Source organism: Xylocopa sonorina, chromosome 14 (genome assembly GCF_050948175.1).
Source record: "Xylocopa sonorina isolate GNS202 chromosome 14, iyXylSono1_principal, whole genome shotgun sequence".
NCBI classification, from domain to species: Eukaryota; Metazoa; Arthropoda; class Insecta; order Hymenoptera; family Apidae; genus Xylocopa; species Xylocopa sonorina.
In genome coordinates this window covers 4,031,211-4,058,839 of record NC_135206.1, presented here as the reverse complement: position 1 = coordinate 4,058,839, position 27,629 = coordinate 4,031,211, and the positions used below count along the sequence as shown (strand labels likewise).

Sequence of the window (27,629 nt, the reverse complement as noted above, 5' to 3'; positions counted from 1 at the left end):
GTTTAAGGTGCTCGATATACGGTCATATCAAGATTAGATTACCTGACAAGAATATACCATATATTTTATTTAAAACACCTCTGAGTGCAATCTTCGTTAATCGCTGAACGTAGGTGTCACTTAACAGCACATGCACACACACACACACACACACACACACACACACACACACACAGTCGATCTTTATAATTATAACAGTGACTATGGCTAAAGCAGGTTTCGTCTTCTAAAACGATCGGATCGTTAAGGATATCTGGGAAGTCGAATGTAAAAGATCTACCCTTAAAGTACGAGTTCGTTCGCGGTTTAAAAACGAGGTCGACTCGAGAGATTCAACGAGAATCCCCCCAACGTTTAGGCGATGCTGCACCCGTTATTTTGGTGGCGCGTTTTTCCGCTCTTCGTCATCGTGAAACCGGGACAGCATTGGTCCTGTTGCGTCAATGACTGCGAGTTGCTGATGTCGCTGTGGAACGTCGAATAATACTCTTTGCCCTTCTCGCAGTGCTCGTTTTTCTCACGTTTCGGGACCTCCACCAAGTCAACGGACGCTGCTCTGTCCTCGTGGGACTCCACCGAGGACGAACTCGAATTCCCGCTCACGCTCACTTCCGGTTTCGAATGGATCCCGGCCGATCGATTCTCCGCGCGAGGCGATAGACTGTCCCTGTGCTGTCTAAAATGTTCCTCCGTGTCGCTCAGAAGGGATCCGAACATCTCCGAGTTCCTGTTGATCACCGCTCCCATTGAATTCGACCTGGACTCTGTGAACAGGTTTGCGTATAAAAAAAAATTCAAAGGTGGCTCGATGGAATGGCTCGGTCACTTTACCTCTCGTATCGTTATTCTTGGTTGGTGAATTTGCAACCGATCTACGCGCGACATCTTGGAACGTAATGGGCGAGTAAATTCTTCTCTCTTCGGGGAGGAATGACGAGTCTGTGGGCGTTGGCGAAGCTATCTTGGAGCCTCTCCTAGAAGCCGTGTCCAAAGAGTTTTGATTCTCGTAGACGGTTGATGCCGTGAAGACAGCGGGCGTCGCCGCTGAAACTCTTTTCTCGGTGCTCCTCGTGTGCCATTGCGGTGGTTCTTGAATAGTGATTCCTTTCGTCGACGACGATCTGTGCTCCCGTTTTTCCAACCAATAGGTTTTCATAGTCCCTAAAGTATAAACGCTGTCAGTTTAGTGGCGCTACTGTAGTATTAAGTTAACACGGCATCATCAAGTTTGCTTCAGCATCTAATACTCTCTTCCCAAGAGACGCTCCTGCCCGCCAAAGCGATTTAAAATTCATACCTTTACCCTTTACTTCTATCTCCCCCCGTTCTTTAACTTTGTAAGAGGGTGACAATAGTTCCCGCGTAGATTGTGATATGTGTATTTGCATCGCCTGACTAGTTGCTTCCATACGAGATGCTGTGTTCACCGAATCGCCGAATAAACAATATCGTGGCATTTTTAAGCCCACTATACCAGCCACCACGGCACCACTGTGAATTCCAACTCTTATTTGAAGATGAAGACCTGAAATAAACGGTAAGGATCACGTTGTACCATTCGCGGAATTATTTTTCTGGAATCACGGGCAATCTTACCTGTAGAACGATCTTTGAGATCGGTTATCGCCTCGACCATATCAAGTGCCATATCGCAGACACGATCCGCGTGATCGTTTTCTTTTACTGGAGCACCAGACACCACCATGTAGGCATCGCCAATAGTCTCAACCTGACAAGAGAGAGGGAAAGCATTGATACGAGAGTAAATCGAGTATTTTTAATATCCTAGGTGAGAAAATCAAGAGTCAGAATACGTTAGAAAGATTAGAAGTTAACAATCGAAAGAAAGAAAGCGAATATGATACGAGGACGAATAAATGCTAACTCTTACTACCTAAGAATACCTTATACACCCGGTTCCTTTCCGTTAACGTGTCGAAAAGGGAGTACATCGCGTTTAGCATGGACACCACCTCCATCGGTGTGATTCTGCTGCAGATCTCTGTAAATGTTACTACGTCCGAGAATAAAATTGAAACGCTGTCGAACATCTGAAATAGTCATGATAGTGAAACGTGTTAATTAACGACAGTCTGAGATCGCTAATTCCGACATCTATCACTGTCGCGTGGACATAGCGCAAGTGTTTATTGGAGAGTGGATAAAAGCGTCTTGTTGGTCTTTAGTCAGGTCAGTTTTAACGTCATCGGTCATCTTTTTAGGATAATTGTACATCGAAGACACGAGTGAATGTGGAATTCAGTGTAAAAGTAGGCAATAATGTCTCTTACCTCGCACGTATCTATCGGGCTCTCTCCGTTTCTCAAACGATCCGCCACCTGTTTCGGTATCATTTGGTACAGTAATTCATCGGTACGTTTCATTTCCTCGTCCAGCTTTCTCATGGACTCTTCTAGCTTTTTGCTTTTCAATTGCTCCTGGTCCAAAGCTAATTTCAGCTCGACCGATTGCTGTGTACCAGCCAACATCAGATCCCTGTAAAAGGGAACAATTTCCTATGTGCTGTGGATTTAACAAAGAAGTAGAATAGTAGATAGAATAGTAGGTTACCTGCTAAAGTCATGCATAGATAAATCGTTTATATAGAGGCCCGTTGCAATTAATGCGTTCAAGTCTGGCATGACTGGGGTCCCAAGGTACATCATCATCTTCCAATTATCCATGTATATCATTTGACCTAAGAATTGAAATTTCGATAAATTATAAAAATACAGCAATAGTATAATGTAAAAATATTTTTCTCGCGAGTCTCGAAAGAAGGAGGAGAGATACCTTTCAATCTCAATGTTCTATCGTCCACCGTACCAAGCTCGTCGCTCAATAAAATTTCATTTCTGTGTCGATCTGACGGTCTCTCCGTGAGAATTGGCTCCACTGTTACTAGCTCGAAAATGTTATTCGTTCTGTTTAATATCTGCAACAGATACGATGCTTACTCCGGAGAAAATCGTTCCGAACGAATCGAACTAAGCGCGAAATGTAAAAATATCAAAGCGAAGCTACTTTAATCGTCCTTACAGAATGAAACTTGAACGCAATTAATGGTCTGACAAGGTCGAAAAAATGCGTTATCTTTTTACCAACGAGGTCGGGTAATATCACCATCAGCGAATTTCCAATGCTCCTTACGATCATGTCCGATCTGAAAGAAGAACGCTTCGAATCATACACGGTGCGTCCAAGTAAACGACGTAATCTAGTATCTAAATTGTCTTCATCTATGAAACGCACCCGAAAACGATACAGAAAGGGAATATTTCGAACAAGACGGAGGCTCCTATAGGCAAATGCTTCTCCTCGCGTGTCATCGCCAATGAAGCCTGCGTGAATGCCCTGTTATCAAAGGTGAGCTGAAATGTGACGTGCACCGTGTCGAAGAGGACCTCCTCGCGCACCAGCTCGATCTGTAATTCCTTGTGATAAAAATGACGAGCCACCTCTCTTATCTGACCCATCGTGTAATAAACGAATCCGCGTCGTTTGCTTCTGTAATGGAGGGTCAGGCCTGCAATAGGGTGGTTGGATAAAAGTAAATTTAGATCGCGAATTCTATTGTTAGCCGATGATATTTTCAATAGCCCGTCTATTTTCTGTACGGGCTATTTCGGACACCCACAGCTCGATCAAGCTAAGGGAGAGACTAGAAGGGCTCTTTACCTTGCCGCGTCTCGTTTTCGCAAATAAACGAAGGAGCTCTCATCCTGGGGTAGGAGAATTTCAGATATTCGTGTAAATTGTCCAAACCGTTAAGGAAATCTCTTACGTGACGTCCAAGTACTGAAAGCACACGATCATAACCGTACTGGCCAACGAATCCTACGAAGTGTACACCCATCTGATCGAAAAATTCTTTTTCCGTTACGCCAAGTACCTGTGGTGTGAGTGAAAAATGTATTCGATTGAATTAAACGACACGCAACACGGAAGGTGTACACAAATGCCTGATACCTAATGAAACATTGAATGAAATTCATGAGAAAATTGAAGGAAATCATACGTATCGCCTACCTGAATAGCCTTTTTCGCTAATCTCGGTATAAGATTCTCAGGGTAAACTTGATGAACGCTGAAACTAGGTTGGTCTACGGACGCTTGTCGCCGGATTTCTTCCCATCTATCTTCCCCGTACATCTGCCGTATGTACTCGGACATGTTTTCCAGAATTAGGCCGTACATGTTTGCTAATTTTCACTTGCCTCCAACTGCAAAAACAATGTCCGTTAAAGACGCGAACCTCTCCGAACTTTATTTTCACTTGATGAGCAATCTTGCTCACTCTTGCATGGCAGATCACTTTTTGAGGACAGTATAGTTTTCTTGTTCGCAAGTCTTACTTATGAATTTAGTTTAAATACGATGAATATCACGTACCTACTTAGCATTCCGATTAAACGTCAAAGCAGAAAAGACCGATGTTATAAAAATTAAAAGTTGATGCAAGGCGTGTGCGATTAACAACTCTTGCTTCAGTTTCAATAAACGTGTATACACGGTACATAATTTAAAAGAATTTTTCTGTAAAATATAGCTTCCATTTCGAAATGAAGAGTCCTCTATGAATGGGTAGCGCAAGATTTACGACACAAAGCTCATAATATTTCACCACTTTACATCTGTATAACGATTCAGCATGGAATTAGAATGAAATGCTTGTCAGATATGGGCACGGTGCATTTGATTTATTTTCGTAATACTTTACATTTCAAATGTTTCAAGTTAATCTTCTCTCTTTTTTTTTTTCAAGTACTTGGTACATCGTGTACGAAAAGAAGCAAAAAACCAGAAGAATGAATATACGTGGAAACAAAGACAGTATAGGCTTTACATTCCACTTGTGAACGGAAGTGTACAGGAAAGACGTACTGATTATCATCACGGATGATGCATCGAAGCTTCGCTCGCTATTTTCATGACAATGAACAATTAATTTACGTCGTTTTCCAGAAGCGGTAATATATGGTTCAATTATTTTTCTCTCCATTTTCCTCTTGTACTGGCTACTGCTGTCTCGATGGCGTCGCGAGACGAAATCTTTTTACCATAACCGACGAAAATAACTCAAGATCAAGGAATTCGTGTGGAACGATCTTTCCCGTGCGATTCGATGCGGATGATTTTGACCGTTTTCGGATGCTACCCGCGTTTTTCGATTATGATGATCACTGACCCCGCGCACCAAAAAGGACGAGGTCTGGGCCGACGGTTTTGCTTGAATTAAAATCAAGCGTCCATATAAGTAAGAGTCTGGTTATTATTAGACCGTTCACAATTTCGCTCACGTATGCACCTTCATACCGATGGATATACCTACATACGCGGCTAGATTCGACCACGTATGAAAAACGAGAGTCCTTTGCGGGTGCACGCTCGCTCGTCCCATCGCCAATTTCCTCTGTTCACTTTTACTTGTCACACTGGGTTTATAAACAACTGCCATTCGCTGCCAGCACAACATTTTGCGATTGCACGGGCATTGCCATTTCTGTTGCAAACAAAATTAAAGAGGTAAACTCGCAGCGGATGTTGGCAGCGAATGGGTTATTGAGTAATGAATCAAGTAATGAATCCTGTAATATCTAGAATAGTATCGCAGTCTAAAATCTGAAGAAACAAGCTTACTACTACATCTTCCACCCCCTGGAACTATCCTTCTAAAGTTGCCGTGCAGTCAAAGTCGACAGGGTGGTGACCCAGAAAATCGACAAACCAAAAGCTGCGGTACAAACACGAAACAAACCGATCAACGGGCGGGAAAACAATCTCACACTCACGTTTCATGTATTTACGGAAGGAATTGCAGCGTTGTCGCGGTGCAAAACGATATCACTCGAATTTCATAATACCATCGATGCCCGTTCTCGCTCGTCATTCGTTTTCCTCCCTTCCCACCTTTTCTATCCTCGCGATCAATTTCTAACGATCAGTAGAAGCACACATATCTCGCCAGCTGCATCTGCAACTTCTATTTATATGATCGACTAGCGGAGGACCGCGGAGTCACTAGAAAAATATCCTGAAATAAACACCCTCCCGATTAATGATTTTGCTTTGACGAGCAGTGTCGCGAACCCCAACTACGATACAGTTAAATTTCCGGCTGAAACTTTCAACGATTTAGGGCAGAGAGATGAGGAGTCGCAAGTGTCGAATCGGGACTCAAAGATCTTTTCCTCTTCCTAATCAGAAAAAAAAGTAGTAAGTAAGTTCGAAGGTAGGAGAGTAGGAAAGATTAATTACAAGTCTTTTTCCGATTCTACTTTTTCTCTTCTTCGAAAAGCTCTACGATTTTATTCCTCTGTCAGCTGGAAGGATTTTAATAGCCTTCGTGTACTCTCGATGCTATACCGCGGCATTTCGTTCCACTTGTATTTAAGTTTTTGCATTTTTTGTAATAACGCATGCATGCCTTGAATACTCGCTTTTTTCGAGCACACGTCACGAGCATGTCCTGGCGATTTTCATCTTTTAACCTCGAGTGAACGATACCGAGATAATCCTGTCTCGTTTCTCATCTATCGGCCATTCAATTATTCCTCTTCAACCCTTTCACTGTCGTCGCAGAGTATCCCCAGTATCCACTGAACCTTTGATTACAATCAGCTGGGCAAACTCCTACAATATCATCTAGAGCAACTTGACCATAGAGAGACAAGTTCTTTTTTATTCTGGATAATGATAAAGAAATATAAGAAGTACATAAAATATTGGTAGCGTAAGCCTACCCCTAGCCTCTTGTAGGAAACCTTCAATTTCCCGCAATATGGTACATATTTAATCAGAAACAAGACATATTAAAATAGAAAATAGACATATTAATCAACGAAAATCGATACGGATGATTTAAAAAAGAACGAAAAGATTGATCGATAGACAATCAGCGTCACTTACGTGAACTCTTCGGAAATGGATCGACAGGATCGGAAGCCACGATCGGTGGTAACGCGGCTAGGAGAGGTGTTAAACAATTACCGGTGAGGAGAGATTCTCTCCAGGACACGGTGCGACCGTAGCGATCTATCGACGATGTCACTTCACTTGCGTCACTCGTTCTGGTAAAGAAGAGCCGGAAACTCACGCGCATAAAAAGGAATCCTCGGTGAAACTGCTCGAGGATGAACCGCGGCAGGAGGCGGACGCTTCGTGACGGGCTGGGAAACGAAAAAGGGAGAGAAGACAGCCGTGGGTTTACAGTGATACGTTACACATTTCGCGAAAGCGTCGATTCACGTGTTCTGCGGGATAGTGTGCCGTCTACGGAATAGCCGGCTACCTAGGATCTCCCTCTTTTTCCTACGTCTTATCCTACTCATCCCTCGTGCCATATCCTGGCCCTCCCCGCTCTTCTCCACCCCTCCATAACTTCCTCCTACCCTTCGTTGCTTCCTTCCCTTCTGTACAGACGACTCGTCGGGACTACAGAGTCGTCAAAAGTTGCAGATCTCGGCGTATTTCTCGGGAAACCATTCTGTTTCAAGCCAGAGCCGACCTTAGCAATTTTAGCGTCCTGCGTGAATATTTTCACAACGCTTCTGCGTTCCCAACTACCATCCAACTTTTATTTAAACCGACAGGAAAATCATGGACTAATAAAACTTTCGTCATCTGAAAGTTTCCATAAATATGAGTCAGAAACAATTTCGTAACATCTGTCACCGCACTACAATATCTAACTTTGGATTCTGGGTGCACAGTAGTTGCGACCTACATTTAAAACGGAGGATAATTAACCCTTTTTTTTCCAAGAGTTTGGAAATTAGACCGACGACGCCATTTTGGTCCCCTTCTATCTTGAGATCATCTAGACGTACGTACACACGTGCACCGTTTCCCTTTCTTATAATCCATTTCTCTCGTCCCTGTTTCATTTTTGTTGGGAATTCAAGATTTAGCGTGTCTTGTTAGCTAATAAGATCTATAAGGGCGCGTGTTGCAACCGAATGAGCGACTCGTGCGGCCTCGCCTTTATTGGATACGGTTATAATTGTCCTGGTATACTTAACGAACGTTCAAACAAATTACACGGCATCGAAATACTCCCTGTATTGTGCTCTAAATTGATATTAAGTCTAATGGAAGAGAGGCTCCCGTTTCTGGATGAGTTTCTGCCATGTGAACGCAAGGGGGAAACCTTCTAATACTTCCCGTGACGGTTATAATTTTGCGGACTTGTCTCGAAAGTACGACTGAAAAATTACTTACGTTCTTCACGATGACAACCGGAAAGATATTTCTAAATTACACGAAGGGTTTAGATTTTAGTAAATGTCGTTCTCGATAAGATCTAATTTATTAATGTCCACGAAAAGTCGATATTAAAGTTAAAGCCATCGTTTCGATGTTTCGGCTGATTGTTTTTTAATTGAGATTTAATTGACTCTTGTTTGATAAATACTGCAATGAACGGCCCGCTCTTGTAATCACATAATCGTATACGCATTGATATATGTATCTCGTATCAAGTGGAAACATCAAGTAATTTTTTATCATGTTCAAGCACACATATCAACCGTATAATTAGAACATTGTCCTTGTCCAATAATTATAATAATTGGCATGTTAGTCATGCAGCAAATTGGCAATACATGCGAATCTTATCAATCTCACGTCAATCATTTTATTCATGCTCGAAATCGAATTCGCATACATTTCCCATCGTGTCCCAAAAAAAGAAAAGAGCGAGGGGAGCACGTGTACGCGCAGGATCATCGACGCTCGACGATTCGAAATGCTCCAATTCGCGAAAACTACGATTCTTATCGTTCTCCGAACTCCTTATCCGAGGGTATGTCCTCTTATACGAACCATCAGCTGATCCACATGACTCGAACGCGACGAAAGCCACAGAGGATGCAGCAGGTGTTATAACGAGCCCACACCTCCACACAACAGAACCACGTTCACCGTTAACCAGTTGGTTTCTTGTGTGTGAACATACCAACAACCAGCCGGGGCGCACACTCGGGATCAATCACGTAGAGAAAACCGTGCGCGGACATGAATTTCATGGATGCGCAACATACACACACGCTTGTTCCTCTTCAGCCGCGATCGAACCACCCTCGTGAATAGATTTTTCGCGATTGAAAACCATTACGCTAGAATCCCCCCTTTCTTCGATATATATATATATATATATATATATATATATATATATATATATATATATATATATATTGCTTGTAAAAAATCTTTTTTGCAATCTCTTTCATTTGCCTATTCGATCTCAATCGACCGCAGAAGTGTGTAGAGTAACCGGTGTCCGTCGAACGATCGGACTGACGTTACTGCTGGCCACGATATACCAGATGCACATGCCACTGTCTGCGTAGAAGGTCACTGTTTCCTGCTATTAGCTGGCAAACTCGATCGGAAAGTCGATGATGTACGTCGCTCATATAATAAGCCGATACCAAGAGCGACTACTAACGAGCCGTCGCAGACGTAAATCGCGGCCTGTTGCCAGGAGAATCGCGTTTGCATGCTATGCAACGTGGCCCCCGCGGAAAATAAAATGGTAATCACCTTTCGTTATTCTTAATAGCGGCAGATCCATCCTGAGACCCGTGTCGGCCATTCAGAGATATTAGAGTTACAACTGAACTTATACACAATGAATTCTATTCAGGAACAAACGCTTCTCTGTTTACGGCTAGTGTCGCAATGTTTATATACGCCTGTTTAGGATTAAAAAACTTGCGCGAATAATTAGAAAAAGATATCGTTTATTTCAAGATAAAGTAGTGTGCTTCTGAAGACACTATTCTCTAGGGAATTGTTACGTACATTTGTATTTGTACAGTGCATCGTAGTTACTCGATTTTCCCTTGACTGGTAGTTTTGCCTTTCGATTTGGATGGATATATTACGAACAAGGACATTTGCGACACGGATAAAACAAAACCTACACAATTCTGGAACTGCAAAAAGCACCGCCAATTAGTAATAAATAACATATAAATAGATTGAAACAGTAGAGGGAAGAAATGATATACTTACGATGACGAAAAAGTCATTAATTATAAGACCGTATAACAGCCACAAGAATTGAACAATAGTTCCCATAAATATTAAAGGGAACGGTAGTATATCCGTATTTTTGGTCCTTATGATCTCTTTCTAATGAATGAAAAGAAAAGACAAGCATTACTTCGATGTAATAATAATTTAGAATTTTTATTGCAGTTTCACTGCTTCTATTCGCGTAATTGCACGCTTCTCGCATGGTTTATCATGGCTTATGACTTTTTAGAATTCCTTGTCGCAACGAAGGTACATTGCGCAATGATTGCGCAATTCCTGATTAACTTTGGACGAAATTATTTTACGGGAGAAATGGAAAATTTATGCTTTTTTTATTATTTATTTGAAATAAATGAGGAATTATACTTACGAGATGTATGAGAGGTGAGGCTATTAAAAGCAGCAGTAATACTGTTACGATTAAACCGAATCTGAATTCGATGTTCTCGGGCTTTTCCATTTGTGCATACGCTAGGAAGACCATTACAAATGCTGTTGCTTTGCCTATCAAAGCAAGCGTATCCTTCTAAAAATGCGTAATACATGATATTAAACGTTTATTCCATATACTCCCATTTCAATTATAATTGTTCAAAATTAAATAAAAGTATGCATGGCTGCACGTTAAGCCGCATATTTGCTAGCCTTCCAAGAAGTCACGTAATCATACGTAATGCGTATCGACGATAACAATGGTCTCGAAATACTGATATCGAATTACTCGTAAGCGTTTCGTGAACACTTACGGACTTGTTAGGCAGCCAGTCGATACGCGACTTTAATAGATTCACCTACATTTGTATGATACATAATATTATTATATAACAGAATATTACAAGTGTATGGAAATGTGGAAAACGTTTCAAACTTTATACACGCAACACGTAATAGCAAAAATTTTATTAACTTGGGTTAATGAAGATTGCAATCACTCTTACAGTCCTTGTGCGTGTTTCCCCTCATTGAAACTAATGGATAGTAAAGGAACGTGAAGTTCATTGGAGGAAGAATGTAACAATATGCGTTTTAGTTTAGCAGTATAAACTCGTACCGTGTGTGGAGAGTAATAGTAATATACAGTCATGTACAATGCGTTTGTGAGCACTCCAAAGACATTGACATTAATCATTGCAGGATCCCTGACAATCAATGCATATTGAAGCATCAAAATACACCTACAAAAAATCAATCGGTTCACTATGTACAGCATTTTTGCGATTACAATTGCATTTAAATTCCAGTTATTTAAGAATGAAACAAATGGCCAAACATTTTGGATATTAACTTTTTTATTAATATTGAAATATTGTACTTACATGCCTGTGCCACCCAAAAAAGGCATGGGATCAAAACCTTTGGATGAACCCTTCCGATAAATATCCTTACATATCAATCTATAATTAAATCACAAGTAGATTAATGGTTTTATTTTTAATAATTTAGTTTGTATACTTTAGTACAAAGAAACAGTAACAGTTTTCTAATTCCTTCCTTTTCTAATTTCTCTAATAAAAATTTGTTATTAAATACTTCAAATAACTGTACGAACACATAAATATAAAATACATGAAATATTAAGGTGATGCAACACGATGAAAATGCGATAACTTTAAAGGAAGCCAGAACGAACGTTTAAAATCGGTGTATCAGCTTTCTTAAGGATTCTTTCATATTTTCTGAATTACATAACTTATAGTTCATAGTATTTTGCATTAATAACACATTGTTCGTTAATTTCTCGCTGATATATTACGGATAGAAGAAATAAATTTTCGAATGTGTCACGTGGAGGCTCTGAAAGCAAATTCGAATGTCAACGATTAAAGTATAGTTACAGAAACTACGCATTTTATTTCTCGGGTATTTTCCACGTTTTAACATTAACATAACGTTTTAACATAACGAAATATAAAATGAACGAAACGAAAAAGAATTTAATTGAGTATTTTTGCAACTTACGTTCCGGATAACATATGACCCATCGTGCAAATTGTGGCACACGACGCCACAATTTCTTTGTAGACCTCTAAACCCATTGTACTTTAACCGTTAGCTTCCTCTACACTCGGACAATCGCTACGGATAACTGCATCACCGTGAAATTGAACGAAACGTTCCCGGTACGAACAGGGAGATTACGAAAAAAAAGATAATAACGATTAGTCGTTTGATTTCCATCTACATCGGTAACGTGTCGCCTCACTGCGACGCGAGAGCACACTTTTTGGCTTCTCGGTACATCCATCTTTAATTTTCGGTAATGTAAATATATTTTAGACGACAGTCATGTTGCAACACGTAAGACAGGATATAGGAAAATTTCCATTACACGTGATAAAGTAATCAAACGTATGTAATTATCTCTAACGTTGAAAGCATTTGCTCAAACTCAGGTATTCGATAAGGTTAAGTCGCGCGTACACAACATAATTTATAAATTACATCGCGTTTTCATAGAAATACTTTTCTGTGCAACGTAACGTAATTATAGAATTGTATATTTGTTTGCTTTTATACTTGAGAAGACAAGGAAATAGTATAGAAATAAAAATTAAATTATTTTTCTTTATGTCTAAGTTAAATCACGGCATATCGATAATTCATGTGCAACGTGTATTTATGTACATGTCATCTGATTAAAAGGTAATAACCTTTGGAGGAGGACTCTTCTAGAAAATACAAGCTCGTCTGGTCGTACAGTACGTGTTTTATGTCAAACCTCACCATGTCGGAGAACAAAAACGATAAAGCAAAAGTGGATTTAGGATTATTGGAAGAGGACGATGAATTCGAAGAGTTTCCCGCAGAAGGTCGGAGAATTTTAATATCGTAGATATCTAATATTTCCCGTTGAAAATACTCCTGTCCAATATCCTAACCTGAATTTTGCTACATGACTCGGTAGATTGGACCGCGGTTGACGAGGACAATGAGGATATTAGTGTTTGGGAAGATAATTGGGATGACGATGATGTAGAAGATGACTTTAATCAACAATTAAGGTACACGATTAATCATCTCTCATCTGACAAAGCTGTCATCTTATTAAAATTATCTTGTAAATTACTAAATTATAATATAACAAGAACGTAATGCGGATGCCGCGTGCGGAACCCGCGGATAATGTCGAGGACCAGTTCTATATTATAAAATTATGTTTCAGGGCACAATTAGAAAAGCAAAAGGCCCAAAACAAAGGAAAGGAATCTTAATTAAATTATGAATAAAATATTATATTCGTAATAATAAATATATACATATATTAATCTATTAAGATTTTACATACATTTAAATTTCATATATTAATAGACTTTTATTAATTGTGAAATATAATAGTTTTACGTAAACATTTGTACAAAACTTAAATACAAATGTACAATTTAAATGCGTGTAGTACCGAGAATGTATAATGTACACCATACAACTCGTGTGTCGTACATTATATTAATGGAAAAAATACTTGGCATTCTTGTTGTAAATATGTAATCAGGTACACGGTCTGTTTTTGAATGTTGTATATAATTCTACTACATTATCAAATCAACAAATTTAGTACATATGGCACGTCAATTCCTTTTTGACTAAAATATATTTAAAAAATATAACAAACAACTTTTAATGTCAGTAATTTAAAGAATAATGTTTTGGTAAAATTAGGAATTAAATTCGATCGATGTCATTAAATTAAAATAGGTGAAAGAAATAATAGAAGAGTCGCACTATACGTACGACCTACACGAAATTAAGAGTTGCGATGCTAGAACGTCTAATACTTGTAGAATTAAGTCTATATTAATTTTTTTGATTTCACAAGATGCAAGTAAATACTTGAGAACATTTAATGTGTCGTCCTCGCCAAATATTAATTTTATATCATTTGGAATTTTAACAAGTAACTCTTGCAACAGTCTTTCTTTTAACAGTGTGAATGGTTCGTGGGAAAATTTGCTCTGTATATTATCGAGTGTCATATTACCCAAATGATCAAAAATTCGTGAAGTGGCAATCTGTAAATTACAGGCGATTTGTAATTAAATGTAAAAGTAACAGTGTCTGTAACAATTGGAAAAATTATTACTTGTAGTATAGGTTCGGTAACATTTCCAAAAAGTAATTTTGTCCACCTAACAACAGCTTCCTGTTGGAAAGTATTGCTACTTCCAATTCCAGTCAATAATTCACAAATAAGGTCTACAGCAACAGACGTTAACATTAGATGGGAATCTAATTCGTCAACATCTTCTGCAAAATAAAAGTAAAAAAATGCAAGCACTTTAGTTGTGTGTACTACATCTACTCTGATAGTATACGTACTATGTTTACCTTCGTAAGAACTTTTTACTGTTTCCCACCAATGATTTAATAATGCAGAATCATTGGTACCCTCCATCGAGTCGACTGCTTCATAAGCCGAATCCACGCAAGAATACACCGTTCTCTCGGTTATTAATTGTTGAAGCTCTGTCGCTAAGCTTTTCTGTGTTACGAGACAATTTTTATTTAAAATTTTTAATTGTAATAAATTGTATCTCCATTTTTAGGAATCGGTAGATAATTTATATTACCGATTTAATATCCTCGACGAATCTCCATGGTATGTCGGCCAAAGACATTAACGTAGGTAACGGGACAGCCTCTTCTTCTTGTTCGATTTCGAAACCTGGAACGACTGTTTTCAAGGTGTTGAAAACACCACTTACTGTTTTCACTAAAAATTTATCAAATCGTGGCGCAACCACGTCTGCCTTTTTATTGGCACTACTACTCGGCCGTAGAAAATGTCGCAACTGTGGTGGACATTCATTAGCCAACCGTGTAGTTAAAGTTCTTAAATATTTTTCTAATTCTACACGACCACCTTCTGGTAATATCAGATTTGACATAACAGATGCCAGTTCTGGAATCTATAGATTCATTAGGTATACATTGGATGAAATGAACCGTGCAAAGCGGAATAGAAAATAATTGAAAATAATTGAAAATAAATTCACCTCTTGTAGACTAGCATGTAACTGAGCAAAATCGCGGTATTGTCTTCTAACAGTAGCGGTTGTAGTTTCAAATAGATCAACCCCGCGTTGTTCCACATCATCAAATTGAATACAATACAGTAACTGTTGCGAACCATCAAGAGCCGTATGAAATTCTGTCCAAGGAATAGATAAATTTGTAAATTGACTACCATCGTATACTACGCAAGACTTCTCCTCCACGTGTCTGGAAAGTATTACATCGGAAGATATTCAATTAATTGATAATAGAGTAGAAAACCCATTATATTGATACCCACAAAGGTGTATTCACAGTTGACTTTTGTTGTAAGACAGTTCTAAGTCTAGCAATGGTTGTAGCAAAATCTGTAGGTTCTTCGTACATGGGAGAAATTTTATCCTCTTCTATTTCAGAATCCATTTCTGTTAAACTTTGACCCCAAAGACCTCTGGGTTCTACAGCTAGACTATCTAAACGTAAAGTGGGTCTCGTATTATTCACGGGTAACGAGGTGCTACTATTAATCTCGGTTAAAGGTGAACTGAATAATTCAGATTTCCGACTTGGTAGTGACTGTGGAATCAAAGTTGCTGTTGCAGACGTTACACCATCTCCCGTGGTCTTGGATATACTTTTCTGAAATGTTTGATTCGTTAAATGAGATAGCGATTCGATGAAAAAATTAATCGGACGTTACAACTGCGCGAACATACCTTCGTATGTGTTGGATTTTTTTTCTGTTCCGTTTGAATTTTGGCGAACAGTTGTGGTACAGGTTGCAGTACATCTGATAAACTTCGAAACAGCCAATTCGGAGAACTTACTGTTTTAATACCTATTAACAGCTTTTTCGCTACGATAGACAGTAGTAGTTTGCACGGCAATGAACTTGTCAACTCCCATTGTAAAAATTCTTGTGCTAAGATATTAACCATCTGATAAAGCATATGCTCTAATGCCGTTGTATTACGAGAGCCAGGGTGTAAATACTTGAATGCTTCCTCTACGCTTGGCGCAGTTCCTTTCTCTACACGGCGTAGTGCTCTGTAATTATAATTTCCACTTTGGCGAAACAATAGTTTACTCCAGAAAGGTGTATAGAAAACATTGTATACCTGTGGTATTCTTTTAAATGTAATAAGAACACATTAGACAGCTTATGGGTAAGCTTTGTTTTGTCCATTGAACTGATCTTATCGAACAGTGTGGTCAGTAATTTTCTTAGTAGCTCTTGTGCTTCGTTAGGGAATAATTTATCGTCGCTGATGGATTTGTACCAAACATTTACGCATTTTAAATTGATCTCCTTTATTAAATTATTTATATCCACTGCTCTTTTCCTCTTCAAAGAGATATCCTCTTTCCTTTTCTCGCTAGATACTGGCACAGAATTTGTATCTTTATGTACTTCTATCTTATCTCCACGATTATCATTGTTTTCGCTTTCCTTTTCTGAATCGTACAATTTCAGATTGCTCGCCAACTTCTGATACAGCCAGTTATTAAGAAATTTAAAGTCCAGTGGATCATTAGCTTTCAACGCCAGTTGAAATAAGAAACAACTTAGCCATACGGACGTAATAATAACAAAAATAGCCCACGAAATGGAAATGTATATTGGTAACGGCGTGAGACCAGCCCATTCTTGAACAACTAAAGATAACAATGCGCATAATATACTTAACAGCAACAATATCTGGTTCAACCAGCTCATTGGTATAACTTTCTCCATTGTAAATGTAATAGAAGAATATTTTTAATATTACATTTTGTGCCGATAGAATATAAATCTGAAAAACAAATACCTTTAATTCCTTTACAGTGAAACATATTATTCGGTAAATACAAAGTGCTAGGATCACGTGCTTCGAATAAATTAAGCATACGCGCTAATTTTTTTTCTTTCTTTATCAAACTATGTAAACGTTTCTTTACATTGCACACAGAAAGTTAATTAATATTCGTAACAAATACCTTATACTCTTAAAACATTTCTGCATTACTTGTACTGATATATTGACGTTTTATACTGTAACCTCGGCATGGTTAATTCTCACTGGCATTCGATCGCCAACTTCTTGCAGGAATGTTAGTCATTGTAACTTTAATAAATACAATTCACAGACTTATACCATTTGCGCAGATACGTATTTGAAGTAGTACAAGCATTGTACTTTTATTTCTATACGATAACACATGGATTACATTGTAAAAGAATGGCGGTCTTCGTCATTGTATTATTTTTATCTTGACATGACGCATATCATAGCGATAATCATTCTATTCTTCAGATTTTCTACATATCTAAACGTATAACTGTTTATTTAACAGTAATATAGGTACAAGAAATAAATAATATAGTGCCAGTCTAAATTGTCACAATTAAACATTGTTAATTCTGTCTATCTCTCAGTTTCTGATATGGAAAACGATTTATAAACAGAAAGGAACTGCAATTAATTAGTCAACATAATTTAAAGTATTTAATATACCCAGCATCTGCTCTCACACTCTTCCTAATAAATTAAAACCTATATATATATTATAAAAATTCTGAAATAACATTAAATTTTAAAATTCCCGCGCCTATAACCCGTGGCGCCATCTCTGTAAAAAGTGCTCAAACTGGTCGCTCAGCGTTACCGACTGCGAAGATAACTAGCAGCGCCACCAGCGCCATCTCTGTGAGAAACGCTGAAACTACTCGCCAAATTAGTTCCACCGTTCCACCAGAGATGGCGCCACCGGCGCTAAAAGCGCGCAAAAATTAAAAATTTTATTAAAGCCATATAAATGAATTATATTATTAAATACGGAGAAATACGGGTTCTATCGTACACCTAATGCTACGGAATACCTTGATTAACAATTATTAATTATTATATATCAATTAATAACCAATTATTACGCCAGAAGTAACAGACATAGTAAAACACTCTTTATATGCGATAATACTTGTTATAATAGGAATTCTGTTAATTCTAATGCTTTAATTAAGTACGTGGAAGCTTCTTCTATTAATTAACGCGAGAAATTTAATTATAAACATTGTCTGTCAAAGGTAAAATAAATAAAACGACGATGCTGTAAACTATCGTATTTAATTCAATACAGCTTGAACAAAACGCAATTTCCATTAATTAATTAATGCAATCTAATTGATTTAGCATGTTAAACATCCCCTCTATCCTGTTCTTTAATAATATAATTAATTTAATTGATTTCCATCATCTTTTAATTTTTGCCCGCTTTTAGCGCCGGTGGCGCCATCTCTGTGAGAAACGCTGAAACTACTCGCCAAATTAGTTCCACCGTTCCTCACAGAGATGGCGCCACCGGCGCTAAAAACGCCCAAAAATTTTATCAAAGCCTTATAAATGAATTATATTATTAAATACGGAGAAATACGGGTTCTATCGTACACCTAATGCCACAGAATACCTTAATTAACAATAATTAATTAATATATATCAATCAATAAGCAATTATTACTGCAGAAGTAACAGACATAGTTAAACACTCTTTATATGCGATAATACTTGTTATAATAGGAATTCTGTTAATTCTAATGCTTTAATTAAGTACGTGGAAGCTTCTTCTATTAATTAACGCGAGAAATTTAATTATAGACATTGTCTGTCAAAGGTAAAATAAATAAAACGACGATGCTGTATATTATTGTATTTAATTCAATACAGATTGAATAAAACGCATTTCCTATTAATTAATTAGTGCAATCTAATTAATTTAGCATGTTAAACATCCCCTCTATCCTGTTCTTTAATAATATAATTAATTTAATTGATTTCCATCATCTTTTAATTTTTGCCCGCTTTTAGCGCCGGTGGCGCCATCTCTGTGAGAAACGCTGAAACTACTCGCCAAATTAGTTCCACCATTCCTCACAGAGATGGCGCCACCGGCGCTAAAGCGCCCAAAAATTTTATTAATGCCTTATAAATGAATTATATTATTAAATACGGAGAAATTCGGGTTCTATCGTACACCTAATGCTACGGAATACCTTAATTAACAATAATTAATTAATATATATCAATTAATAAGCAATTATTACTGCAGAAGTAACAGACATAGTTAAACACTCTTTATATGCGATAATACTTGTTATAATAGGAATTCTGTTAATTCTAATGCTTTAATTAAGTACGTGGAAGCTTCTTCTATTAATTAACGCGAGAAATTTAATTATAAACATTGTCTGTCAAAGGTAAAATAAATAAAACGGCGATGCTGCAAAACTATCGTATTTAATTCAATACAGCTTGAATAAAACGCAATTCCCATTAATTAATTAATGCGATCTAATTGATTTAGCATGTTAAACATCCCCTCTATCCTGTTCTTTAATAATATAATTAATTTAATTGATTTCCATCATCTTTAAATTTTTGCCCGCTTTTAGCGCCGGTGGCGCCATCTCTGTGAGAAACGCTGAAACTACTCGCCAAATTAGTTCCACCGTTCCTCACAGAGATGGCGCCACCGGCGCTAAAAGCGCCCAAAAATTTTATTAATGCCTTATAAATGAATTATATTATTAAATACGGAGAAATTCGGGTTCTATCGTACACCTAATGCTACAGAATACCTTAATTAACAATAATTAATTAATATATATCAATTAATAAGCAATTATTACTGCAGAAGTAACAGACATAGTTAAACACTCTTTATATGCGATAATACTTGTTATAATAGGAATTCTGTTAATTCTAATGCTTTAATTAAGTACGTGGAAGCTTCTTCTATTAATTAACGCGAGAAATTTAATTATAAACATTGTCTGTCAAAGGTAAAATAAATAAAACGGCGATGCTGTAAACTATCGTATTTAATTCAATACAGCTTGAACAAAACGCAATTCCCATTAATTAATTAATGCGATCTAATTGATTTAGCATGTTAAACATCCCCTCTATCCTGTTCTTTAATAATATAATTAATTTAATTGATTTCGATCATCTTTTAATTTTTGCCCGCTTTTAGCGCCGGTGGCGCCATCTCTGTGAGGAATGGTGGAACTAAATTGGCGAGTAGTTTCAGCGTTTCTCACAGAGATGGCGCCACCGGCGCTGAATGCGCGCGGAAATTTAAACATTTACTAGAAATTTTTAAATATATTATATTATTAAAAACCAAGAAGTAGGAGATGTTTAATACACCAAATACAATAGATTACGTTAATTAACAATAAATAATTATATATATTTCAGTCAATCGGCAATTATAACAGTAGAAGTAACAAACATAGTTATACATACATAATAAAAAAAGATACCTGTTACAATATGATTTTTAAGAATATTTATGCGTATTTTATAATCGAAATCCTATATTTACACAAATTGTTGCAAATTATATAGATATATAACAATCTTATAAAGTATTATCTTATTTATTGTTATTTCTCTTACGTTAAAGCTAGCCTTATAAATAAAATTAGAACTAAAAGTATATAGACATCAAAACTGTTTATTTTTTACATATTTCAAAGAATTTGTATTACTTTTTCTTCTTGTTCCTTAAACTTCTTCGTACTGTTCCTAAAAAGGTTAGCGACACTAGATTATTTCCAAATAAAATACTCAATGTATTGTAATGTAAAAAGTAGACTATGCAATACGTATACCTGTATTAGGTTCCTTTTTCTTTTTATATTTCTGATTTCGACGTATTATATTATTATTTGACGGATAAAACAAAGCTGGCATCCTTTGAAAACACTTTTGCATAGGAGTTGCTATTGTTTTATCCAATGGTATCCATGGGTGGTTTTGTAATGTATGGAACTTTTCATCGTACATTGAATGCATATCGAAAATGTTCTTCCTGTAAATAATAACTAAGTGATTAATCGTGTCATAAATGTCAATTATGCGAAACAACTTCATATTTTCAATGGCTTACCCTGGACTTTCTACTGCTTTGAAAATAGTAGCAAATGCACCGTTTCTTACCGTATGTCTGATAACATACTGTCCTGGTGATAAATTTGCAACAATCTGAATAGTATTATGCAAAATTATCAAACAATCTTCAACTTTGATATCATAAAGTCTTTTAACTTCGTTACTTATAGATATTGCTGTACGATGTTCTATTTGTAAAACTTCCGACGTTTGTGCGAGTATTCGAACTAAAATCAACAATATTATGTTATCTTTGTAGCCTTATTAATTATAAATAATTTACCTCGTGCAAGAAATGTATGAGGCCTAAATGTTAAAGATATCCATTGTTTCAATGCTTCTTCTAATGTTACAACTTCAGCTCCAAGATCACCCTGATGCTCTAATTTCGGCGATAATTGTAACAATCTCTGTGTATTATTTTTTAAAGTCTACAAGAAAATTAAGCGAATGATCCTTTATTTTCGAGAATTATGTTCAATTCAAACATGTTCAATGTACAAACCTCATATCCATCTGTTTTTGTTCGAACTAATATTTTATATTCTTTAATAACATCTTTCATTAAATCGTTCTGTTCCGACAGTTTTGGCCCAATAGTAAACAATTTGTATGATACATTGTCTTTTGCCAACTGAGGTTTTTCATTTTTTGTATCTATTAATTCGTCAAACATTTGAAATATAATTACTTTTGTTGATTAAAAATTTCAGAAATATAATGCCAGAAACACAAAAGGTAGATACTATTACCTTTATTATTATTTATTGAAGTGTCAGAAGAATTAGGAGTAGTATGTAAACATTCATTGGAATTTAATGAATTTCCTGAAGAATTTGCATCACTTTTAACATTTCTGGGTTCTGAACTATCTTCGATATGATCATCTTTTTTTGGTACAGTTGAACACGATTCGTTATTCACTTGTGCTGAAGTATGCTCATATTTTTCTTCTAATTTTAATATTTCTTCAGAATTAAAATCACCAAATATATTATCATTATATTTTTCTTTACTTTCTTTACTATCTTTACTATTGTACAATCAAAAGTATAAATTATCATAATATTAGTAAATGGAATAATGAAGAAATATAATTTCAATGAAATTTTTATCATACCTTTTGAAAGTTGAATGTATACTATTAATACAAAAGTATTTAAGAATATACTTATACACCAAATTATTTTTTTCTGGAATTGTACTTCCAACTGGTGGTGCTGCCTTGTCTATATAAATGACATTTTTATCATTATGTCTTTTTATAACTATTGGTAAAAGCCATGAATTTGAATAATTTGGTCCCATATTGTTCAATAAACAATTAAGGCCGCTCGACGAAATTACTAAATCCACATTATTGTCTTCAGCCAATTTCTGACAATTTATGTCTTCACTTACAGGTAATTTAAAACAAGCTGATGAGTTGTTGGAAGTATTCTTCTTAGGAGGAAATCTTTTTTGTAATTGTACCAAACTTACACGTAACATGTATGGCTTTGTTAAAGGTGGCAATATTATGTCTGGTATCTCACCCTAGTAAATAAATTTATATAAATAATTAGTGTGTAAATAGTTAATGGTTCGTTACTCACCATTCGTAAGCACTCGGAAATAAATTTCATTTCAACATTTTTATTTGTTACGAATGGAATGTCTGTTACTTCGGCATAATACTTTGGTAATTTACGAATATGTTGTAATTTCGTATTCCAACGTAAGTTTATATACTTCTCATGCATGATGTGAAGAGACCTTTCACTCCATTTGCTTCTCGCAAAATTTAAAAATTCATCTTGCTCCTTGGATATTACTTGTTGTAAATCCTGTAGCACAAATTATACAAGGTTTCAATGTATAGGAAAAAATAATCCAAACAACTCTTAGTAGCAATGTATTTTATGTACCATGTATATTTGTAACTCTTCCCTTTCCGTTTGTGTCATTTTTGGCATATTACGTGCAGAAAATCTTAACAGAACTCTTAAACATATCGCTTGCTGTTCTTTGTTTAATTTAGACCTACAAGGAAACCTAAATCCAGGTTTAACGATACCAGGTATATAAGGCTTCTTTGCTTCTATAGGTTCGCCATTTTCATCTAATTCATTCGTATCATTTTTTTCCACTAACTCTGGGAGAATATTTTGTATTAAATCAATTTTGACATCCTTATAGTCATCTTCGATATCTTTAAACGGGTCTGTAAAGTTCCCAGTCATAATTCTATGCATGACGCTTTCCTTTTCTAATCTTTCTTCGTTAATGAAATTATTGTCTATTATGTCTTCCAATAAAGGATTCCTATTAAATATTAATTATGTTATTATATACATAGATCAACAATTTTATAACTATTTTATAAATAAAACGAGTATAACAAAGTTAAATTAATATTTCGTATTTACCAATCGATATTTAAAAATCTATCCATGATAAGAAATTTAAAATAACTTATCAATAAATATTATAATACGTTGAAATTATTTTGATAAATTATTTTTAATTTTATTCGATCTTTCTGGGTGCTGCTTGTTGATTGGTCGAGGTTATGGTCCTGACGTCACACAGTAGCAGCTGCGAGTCCAGTAGTGTCATGGACGTCGAGCGGTGTGCGTCGTACGTGTGGCTGGGAGTAATTTCGTTGCTTCGTATGGTTATTTTACGAATAATTTGTGTCTCCTGATTCCCATCACTCGATCCTTATTAATTTACAAAACCGTATACAAAGAAATCAAGATACAGGCTCTATTATTAACGAAGTAAGACATTTTATTATGATTTTATTTTTAATACGACGCTGCGTGTGTTTACATTTGATACTGCGCGGTCACAGTATGTTAGTTTATTGTTTTTCTCTGCAATTTTTACTGAAATATACTTAAAATAGTTTGACCGAATTTATATGTATTTATATTTTATTTCAATTAGTTTCAGTTTACGAAAATTTAGAATTAAACTTTGTAACAATTGCTGGAGAGTTACTTTACAAGGGAGAGAGAGCGTATTTATCTGAAGAAGGTCATCTTTACTGGATGTTCTTTTACTCAAATAATTTCTCATTTTGTGTACGATTTGGAAGCTTAGAGAATTGAGCATTTAATAACAATGCTATATTTATTAATTTAGATTTATACGAACAACTTATAAAACATAACACAAATCCCTTTCACCAAACCAATTATAATTTAGTGTTAATTCGATGTATTCTTTTAAATGTATTTTCCGCACATTGCTGTTGGATTTGCCGGTATTATAGGCTTTACAATTTTTTTGAATACGTCTAATGGACACATTTTATCTTCGCAACCAGGAAATTTAAGATTTCGAACATTACCCTCGTTTCTATAAAACATCTACAAAAAAATAATAATAATTTTGTTTGTGCGTATATATATGTATATAATTACATAATTACCTGTATATAATACTCATTATTTTCTTTGTGTAATTCAAGCATGAGACTACTGCTATAAGAAGGAATTTTATTATCAAAGTTGTCCAATGTTGCAAGTATAACAGCAATATTTAGTTCGTGTCCTGCGTACATTAATGCCTTTCGTGTATCATTTTTATTTATATGATTATCGATGTGGTTTAACCATTCTTGAATCCATACCCCTATCAAACAGAACAATTGTATGCACGACAAAACATTCTAATAGTAACGATATCATTCTACTTACCGCCAAATAATTGTTTCAATTGCGTTGTACGTGTTCGAATGTGAATATCATACGCTGCTAGTTCATCCAATTTCCCATGTGGAAAGACTGATTTTGTCCATTCGGGTAATTCTAAACCAATATCTTGCTAAAAAGGTTTACATTATGAGTTTGTGTTTTCCATTTCTATATCAATCCTACGAGTATCGAATACCTGTGCATACAAGAATGAGCGCAAATCGAACACATTGGATTGTGTAATATTACCACCTGTATGTTCAGACAAATACTTGTAAACATGTTTGTTCTCTTTTTCAAATTTTGTGACACCCGTATCCATTTTCTCTACGTCATCTCTCCATTTCTTATAATTTTCACAATGTATGCCATTGAATAAATGATCAGTCAATATTGGCGGTGCCCACACAGGTATAGGTTGCCAATTTAAATCAGTATTCCATCTAGAAAGTTTATTACATTTTTATAAATCACCTTATATAGACTGTGGCTGCCTTAATGGTAAAAAAATGAGTTCAATTCACGACCTTTGTTCTTCGAATGGTGGATATAACCCAGCTGCCACTAATTGTCCAGTCATTACAATTCTATCTATTTCATCAGCACGAAACCAAACATCTTTCTTTGTATAAATTCGATCCAAAAAGTGATCATATCTTTCACGGAAGTATTGGCCAAGCTTATATGAGGACATTTTGCCAACCTACGTTGAGATAAATACAAATTGACATTGCAAAGATATTTTGTTCAAGACAGTATGACAAAGACTATAGAAAAATAACATACATTCGTTAAACCTCCTTGTCCTTCTGGTTCATAATTATGATTAATGTGAGGATCTTTAGGATAGAAAGAATGCTTCACAGGCATTCTGTTTCCATGTCTAAATAATGTCTGAACAAGTTCTAATTCGGCAAAAGTTACTTGACAATAAAGCAAGCAAATTAAAATCCCTAATGCCCGTGCAACGATCATCTTCCTGAAATCAAATAATTTCTAGAATTAAATAAGTTATTTATTAAAATATCAATTACCTTTGTATTATGGATCCAACAGATTATATTACCCTACAGAATCTTGATGGATATAATTTGTTCAATTGGTTTATATATACTTATGCTATAGAATCTGATAACTGACAAAGATAACAGATAAAAGTAACACAAATTAAATAGATTGCTTAATGTAAGTACCTTGATACGAAACAAACAATGTACTTCCGGAACTTCACTTCAATATTTCAGTCGTCACGAAATGAAATAAACTACTAAAAAGTTTTGCTTGATAACGAATAAGTAGATAATGCACTGTGAAAGAAATACATACACTAGGTACGTGTGTATATATATATGCACAGGAAGACATCTGTCTCTTTGTATACACAATCTTTTTTATAATTTTTTTCAATTAGTCTTACACATGTCTATTTTGGTCATATATTCCATCTGCTGCACGTGTCGACACACTGACATTGAGAAACATATAACGAACAATGTTTTTACAGCTGTTTTATCTGTATTAAAATTTTGATAGCTGTGAAGTTACTTCGAGTATGTTTAGAAAGTACACCTTAGGTAACTAATCCTTGAAATTACCTTTGTTAATTTTCATAGGCATACAGCACCGTACTGTCTTAATCTACAATCAATTTATTCCATTACACGATAGTGGAATATATAGAAAAGTTTTTATATCTGGTTCTGCAAAGTTTAATAAACTTTTGCTTGCCACTTGCGATCCAGACAAAAGCTGAGTTGTCTTGGCAAGTGTACCATCTTCTCTGCACACTTTTACGTAACAAAGTGTACCACAATTTACAGTCAGTGTCATTTCAATGTAATTTAATGACACCTAATTAGATTTATAGATGTGCGGCAGTTTAACATGCGAACGTAGGTGTAGGATCCTTCACCTTTAGCTTAGTTGAAAAGAAGAAAGAAGATACGCTGGACACCAAGTTAATTTAAGGCTGATTGATTACAACATACTCTTTATAAATTAATTAACATAATTTAAAGCACTTAATACACGATGCATCATTTCTCACGCTATTGTTAATAAATTTAAATAATTCTAGTAATGTTTGAAGTTCCCGCATGTATGACACCTGTGGCGCCATCTCTGTGAAGATTGCTGAAACTGGTAGCCGATTGCTATGTTATCGGCAGACCCGTGGCGCCATCTCTGTAAAAAGTGCTCAAACTGGTCGCTCAGCATTATCGACAGCGAAGTGAACTACTATCGATACTAGTACCATCTGTGCAAGTATCGTTGGAACTAAATTGCGAGTAGTTTCCGCAGTTATCTCACAGATGGCGCTAGTATCGCAAGTAGTTTACTTCTCTGTCGATAACGCTGAGCGACCAGTTTCAGTACTTTTTACAGAGATGGCGTTGTACACGCGGAAATTTTAAAAATTAAATATTTAAATTTATTCGTAATAGTTTGAGAGGAAATACTTCGTATATACTTTCAGGAGTCGAATAAATCATTCATTAGACTATTTACGTCTGTAAATACATTAAATATAGAATAAATTACACAATATGTGTTTAAATATGATATTATTAGCTTAAATTAATGTAAATTTTACAAAGTGATAATAATTTCACCATGTTGCTTACACGTAGTATAAATAATTAATGTACGAAAGTATTTTGTACATTTATTGTACGATGAAATTTTGTAAATTGTTTAGTTGTATATATAAGTACATGGTTTCTCTCTCTCTCTCCAGTATTCCTTTATGTTCAGTGCAAAAATCAAATTCTAAATCTAGGAATATGACAAAAATACTTTTAAAAAATATACTATAAAGTCATTTGTATTGTTTGGTCAATTAACATGAAATCATTCGATCTTAATTCGATGCGGTGATATTAAAAGTTTAAGGAATGAAACAAAACCAAGTTTAAGTGCAATAGGTGGAGCAGAAAGTGATAATTTTTGCAATAATACTGTTTCTACGCTTAAACCTGGTTAA

At 35.8% G+C, this 27,629-nt stretch overlaps 6 protein-coding genes across 10 annotated transcripts in view; 1 reads left to right on the top strand and 5 right to left on the bottom strand.

The window, feature by feature from the left end:
• Positions 1–222: 222 nt before the first annotated feature.
• Positions 223–8,946, bottom strand: Gyc88e (Guanylyl cyclase at 88E). 4 transcript variants are annotated; one of them, XM_076906730.1, is made up of 13 exons: positions 8,824–8,946; positions 4,030–4,223; positions 3,679–3,892; positions 3,253–3,526; positions 3,040–3,163; positions 2,794–2,935; positions 2,572–2,698; positions 2,292–2,496; positions 1,905–2,051; positions 1,597–1,729; positions 1,298–1,525; positions 832–1,161; positions 223–764 (listed from the first exon to the last, which is right to left on the bottom strand). In XM_076906730.1, the coding sequence occupies exons 2-13, from the start codon at positions 4,195–4,197 to the stop codon at positions 355–357; spliced, it is 2,502 nt and encodes an 833-aa protein (XP_076762845.1). In that variant the 5' UTR covers positions 4,198–4,223; positions 8,824–8,946; the 3' UTR covers positions 223–354. The 4 variants fall into 4 exon arrangements, with proteins under 4 accessions (XP_076762845.1, XP_076762844.1, XP_076762846.1 ...); XM_076906729.1 differs by lacking the exon at positions 8,824–8,946 and adding an exon at positions 5,793–6,029; XM_076906731.1 differs by lacking the exon at positions 8,824–8,946 and having other exon boundaries at positions 3,679–3,722; positions 3,785–3,892; positions 4,030–4,158.
• An 826-nt stretch (positions 8,947–9,772) lies between these two features.
• Positions 9,773–12,304, bottom strand: LOC143430445 (sugar transporter SWEET1). Its single transcript, XM_076906747.1, has 6 exons — positions 12,001–12,304; positions 11,358–11,435; positions 11,093–11,216; positions 10,412–10,567; positions 10,018–10,137; positions 9,773–9,938 (listed from the first exon to the last, which is right to left on the bottom strand). The coding sequence occupies exons 1-6, from the start codon at positions 12,075–12,077 to the stop codon at positions 9,831–9,833; spliced, it is 663 nt and encodes a 220-aa protein (XP_076762862.1). The 5' UTR covers positions 12,078–12,304; the 3' UTR covers positions 9,773–9,830.
• A 389-nt stretch (positions 12,305–12,693) lies between these two features.
• The window catches only part of Sem1 (Suppressor of exocyst mutations 1), a 55,096-nt gene continuing 40,160 nt past the window's right edge, over positions 12,694–27,629 (top strand). For both annotated transcript variants that reach the window (XM_076906751.1, XM_076906749.1), the window contains exons 1-3: positions 12,694–12,851; positions 12,947–13,043; positions 13,205–13,280. In XM_076906751.1, coding sequence (XP_076762866.1) covers positions 12,752–12,851; positions 12,947–13,043; positions 13,205–13,253 — 246 coding nt within the window. In that variant the 5' untranslated portion in view covers positions 12,694–12,751 and the 3' untranslated portion in view covers positions 13,254–13,280. The remainder of the gene's footprint in view (positions 12,852–12,946; positions 13,044–13,204; positions 13,281–27,629) is intronic.
• On the bottom strand, positions 13,335–17,207 carry LOC143430450 (uncharacterized). Its single transcript, XM_076906755.1, has 9 exons — positions 17,008–17,207; positions 16,149–16,823; positions 15,747–16,077; positions 15,332–15,654; positions 15,033–15,258; positions 14,607–14,945; positions 14,365–14,518; positions 14,120–14,283; positions 13,335–14,048 (listed from the first exon to the last, which is right to left on the bottom strand). The coding sequence occupies exons 2-9, from the start codon at positions 16,763–16,765 to the stop codon at positions 13,761–13,763; spliced, it is 2,442 nt and encodes an 813-aa protein (XP_076762870.1). The 5' UTR covers positions 16,766–16,823; positions 17,008–17,207; the 3' UTR covers positions 13,335–13,760.
• On the bottom strand, positions 20,534–23,466 carry LOC143430509 (uncharacterized). The gene is made up of 10 exons (XM_076906822.1): positions 23,372–23,466; positions 22,871–23,267; positions 22,559–22,789; positions 22,084–22,499; positions 21,716–21,978; positions 21,469–21,620; positions 21,247–21,394; positions 20,962–21,190; positions 20,684–20,883; positions 20,534–20,597 (listed from the first exon to the last, which is right to left on the bottom strand). The coding sequence occupies exons 1-10, from the start codon at positions 23,395–23,397 to the stop codon at positions 20,557–20,559; spliced, it is 2,103 nt and encodes a 700-aa protein (XP_076762937.1). The 5' UTR covers positions 23,398–23,466; the 3' UTR covers positions 20,534–20,556.
• Positions 24,047–25,694, bottom strand: LOC143430460 (venom acid phosphatase Acph-1-like). The gene is made up of 7 exons (XM_076906766.1): positions 25,681–25,694; positions 25,433–25,625; positions 25,174–25,349; positions 24,843–25,089; positions 24,650–24,776; positions 24,382–24,584; positions 24,047–24,319 (listed from the first exon to the last, which is right to left on the bottom strand). The coding sequence occupies exons 2-7, from the start codon at positions 25,619–25,621 to the stop codon at positions 24,176–24,178; spliced, it is 1,086 nt and encodes a 361-aa protein (XP_076762881.1). The 5' UTR covers positions 25,622–25,625; positions 25,681–25,694; the 3' UTR covers positions 24,047–24,175.